At 30.9% G+C, this 3,495-nt stretch overlaps 1 protein-coding gene across 1 annotated transcript; it reads left to right on the top strand.

Annotated features, from left to right (window-relative positions):
• Nucleotides 1-1,513: 1,513 nt before the first annotated feature.
• Nucleotides 1,514-2,825, top strand: LOC149555470 (SKP1-like protein 1). Its single transcript, XM_089833643.1, has 2 exons — nucleotides 1,514-1,801; nucleotides 2,652-2,825. The coding sequence occupies exons 1-2, from the start codon at nucleotides 1,514-1,516 to the stop codon at nucleotides 2,823-2,825; spliced, it is 462 nt and encodes a 153-aa protein (XP_089689769.1).
• The last annotated feature ends 670 nt before the right edge of the window (nucleotides 2,826-3,495 follow it).

Here is a 3,495-nt window from a genome sequence, read left to right as displayed (position 1 = left end):
CTATTTACAGCTTCCTGGTAGAGGATTGGTTGAAGACATTCCTGGACAAACCTATCAAAAAGGAGGGGATGGAGGTTAATAGGGAAGAGCCCGAGAAGAAGAAGAATGAGGAAAAGAATGCAGGCAACTAGCCCTGGTTAGGTGTTTTTATTTTGATATTATATTTTTGATCACTCTAAACTTGGTGACCCATAGAATTTAATTATATATGTATATGATCAAGGACTAGACTTGTAGAAGCAATATGTCCCCTTACTATTGGTATGTTTTTTTTTTTTTTTTTGTTGACTAGTAATATGACTGATGGTAAGGTTTTCTCTATTATGGAACTTAGCTTTATTTTATTTTTTTCAAGTATAAGACTAGTATCAGTTAGATAATTTGGAGGTAACCTCTTGTTGATCTCCAACATTTTTGTACTTCAAGATTAGTTCTTTTGACTCCTATCTATTACATCAAAATCTTAATAGGAGCTAACTTTTCTATATAGAAATAAACTTAAAAATTTATGGGACAATTCACATGTACAAATTCCTAACAAAATTGAGTGTCCACAAAGCCCTCTCCATAGGACCGATCCTTAGGAATGTGGAGATGAATTGAACCAGTGACCGCATTGTTAATTGGGATGGGATGCAAGGAAGGAGAGGGGCCAACACCCACCTTCTTTGATCAACATTATTAATATTATCATATACTTAATTTGTAAAGTTATAATTTGTAATAAAATAATTAATATAATCTAATAATAAAAAATTATTTAAATTATAAATCATTACAAAATTAATATTGATTTTTTTATTTAAATAATTTTTTGAATATATAAATTTTCAATTGTATTTAGTTCATATTATTACCTTAAAATTAGCAAGATATCTATAATCATTAAAAATAAGGGTCTATTTCACAAGTGGGTGGAATATATGTAAATTCTAAAAACTTCAATTTTCTATTTGGGTGCATGAAATCATAATCTTGAATAAGAATACGTATTCTAGTTTTGACCCAACAAAGAACATTTGCAATTCCACTCAAATAGGTGGAATTAGAATATATATTTCTATTGCACTTTATTTTATTTTTAAAAATATAATTTTTTTAGTCTGTGAATTCTCACTGAACCAAACAAGAATAGGAATAACTATTCTCATTTTCTATTCTAAAATTGTAATTCCAAAATAAATATTCCTATTCCCATATTCTTATTTCCACCACCAAACGGATCCTTAAAAATCCCCTAAATATAGAAAACCATCTCCCTTAGGATATAAGAAAAATAGTCCCCAATTTTTACTCATGGATGTAATTAAATACAATACCTGGTCGGCTCGCAAACAGCGCCTCCCAACTCATTAAAGCGATAAAAAAAACATCCCCCTCATATAAATGTAGGGATTAGCCAGTAACTGTTAACAAATATACCGTGAACAATTAAGCAGACGACCTTCTTCTTGGATTTTCATTCGATTTTAGTTGGCATCAATTTTCTGGTTTGCGATCCCCAAAAATAAGCATGGCGAAGGAAGGCAAAGTGCGATTGAAGAGCTCAGACGATGAGATTTTTGAGGTTGATGCAGCGGTGGCATCTGAGTCTGAAACAATGAAAAACATGATTGAGGATATTGGCGTTGATAACGTCATCCCGTTGTTAAATGTAACAAGTAAAATCCTCGCCAAAATTATTGAGTACTGTAATTATCATGTGGAAGCCGCCAAGACCGCTATTTCAGGGGAGGATGTGAAAATGTGGGATCAGGAGTTCGTGAAGGTTGATCGGTGTACACTTTTTAACCTTATCCAGGTATGTCCGATTTTCTGTGCCCCTTTATATGATGATTTTGATATATACTTTTAGGATTTAGTGAATGAAATTGAATCTTTATATGTTGTAAAGTTTGATGAGTGTAATTATTATTCGTTAGTTTCGAGTCGATTGGAATTCAAGACATTTTTATGAGCGGTTCGCAATTTATCTATAAGTTGTAGGCTCTTGTATCAAGTATTTTAATAGTTGATATGAATGAATTTGTAAGATGACTTGGTTATTATTTGGATTACAGAACTTTAGTTATTAGTATTGTTATGGTAATTTTAATTTAACTATAGTTACCGTCAAACCATTTTTATGTCCCTTTATGAAGATTTATGACTACACTTCATGGATCTATACCTTAAGGGTTTCAGAAAAAGAAAATTGAATATTTATGTTATCAGGTTTGAGTGGACATGGATTCTTATAATTGCCATGCATTTGTAGGATGATTTTCATTACCATTTGATTTTTAGGGTTTTAGATTTCGCGCTGCTGTTTTGGTATTAATTTGGTTATAGCTGTGGTCAAACTATACTCTATGTTTTTGTTCATAAAGTTTTGGAGAATTTTTCAAAATTCATTATTTACAGTTATCCGGGAAATTTAAAGCAATTCGTTTAGTTCTTCAAGAGAAATTTAAACACTTGGACACTCTCGTAAACAATACCCACTTCTAGAACAGAGCTAAGTATATTTTATTTATAAATGTTTAGTCCCCACTTTAGATGGAAATCTCTCTTCGTGATTTCTGTTATAAATAATATATCGTTGTTCTAAACTTATTTTCAATATAGATATAAGTTCAAAACGATGACTTCTAATGTATATTTGTAAACAGACTGCAGACTACCTGAATATAAAGAAACTTCTGGACTTAATGTGTCAAACTGTGGCGGAAATGATCAAGGGAAAAACACCAGAAGAGATTCGAAAGACATTCAACATAAAGAATGACTTCACTCCTGAAGAGGAGGCAGAAGTCTTGCGCGAAAATTACTGGGTGTTTGAGTGAATATGACAGCCATAAGGAAATTTCTTTGCAAGTAATCTCGTGGCACAGCACATGATTTCCGTCTCAACTTTCTTCATAATGAAATAATGAATAGTTGGTTTTGAGGAACCTGGATATTTAATAGCATTGCATTTGCCCTGTCTTGTGGATTTAATATTAGATGTAACACTCAAAAGATGAGCATGTTTTAAAACATAAATATTATAGAATGTCTTATCATGGTTGTTTTGTAAGGATAGTATTTAAATATTTCTATTTTAAAAATTTAATACAATTATTTGGAAGTTGGGGTTATATTTTAGTTTAGCATCTTAATCAATATAATATAATGTCATTAGTTTAAATTATTATTATTTATTTATAATAATAATTATTTGATATTTTTACTTTTAGTTTTCAATTAAGAATTAAAACAAGTTTTTTAAAAGATGAGAATGCAAGAATGTTTAAAACAGATTTAGCAAATGGTTCAAAAAAGAAAGAATGTTGAATAGACCGAGCACACCCACTACCAAAAATCTAAAAAACAATTGCCTACAACCACCAACAAAATGCAAAACCAACATTTCAGCCAAAAATTGCCTACCACCAGCAACAAAATAAAAGATCAACAATTTAGCAGCAATTAATAAATTCATCACCATCTCCATCCCATAAATCGTCACCTTCC

The sequence above is a fragment of the Cupressus sempervirens genome, chromosome 5 (genome assembly GCF_028749045.1).
Source record: "Cupressus sempervirens isolate cs-2001-9-10 chromosome 5, ASM2874904v1, whole genome shotgun sequence".
NCBI classification, from domain to species: Eukaryota; Viridiplantae; Streptophyta; class Pinopsida; order Cupressales; family Cupressaceae; genus Cupressus; species Cupressus sempervirens.
Note: the sequence above shows the minus strand (reverse complement) of the source record. Positions and strands in the feature narration are given on the sequence as shown.

What these genes read in the sequence shown, in the direction of transcription:
- LOC149555470 (XM_089833643.1), top strand. Translation starts at nt 1,514, where the DNA reads ATGGCGAAGGAAGGCAAAGTGCGATTGAAGAGCTCAGACGATGAGATT. An exon ending in CACTTTTTAACCTTATCCAG is followed by an intron (nt 1,802 to 2,651) that starts GTATGTCCGATT and finishes ATTTGTAAACAG; the next exon opens with ACTGCAGACTACCTGAATAT.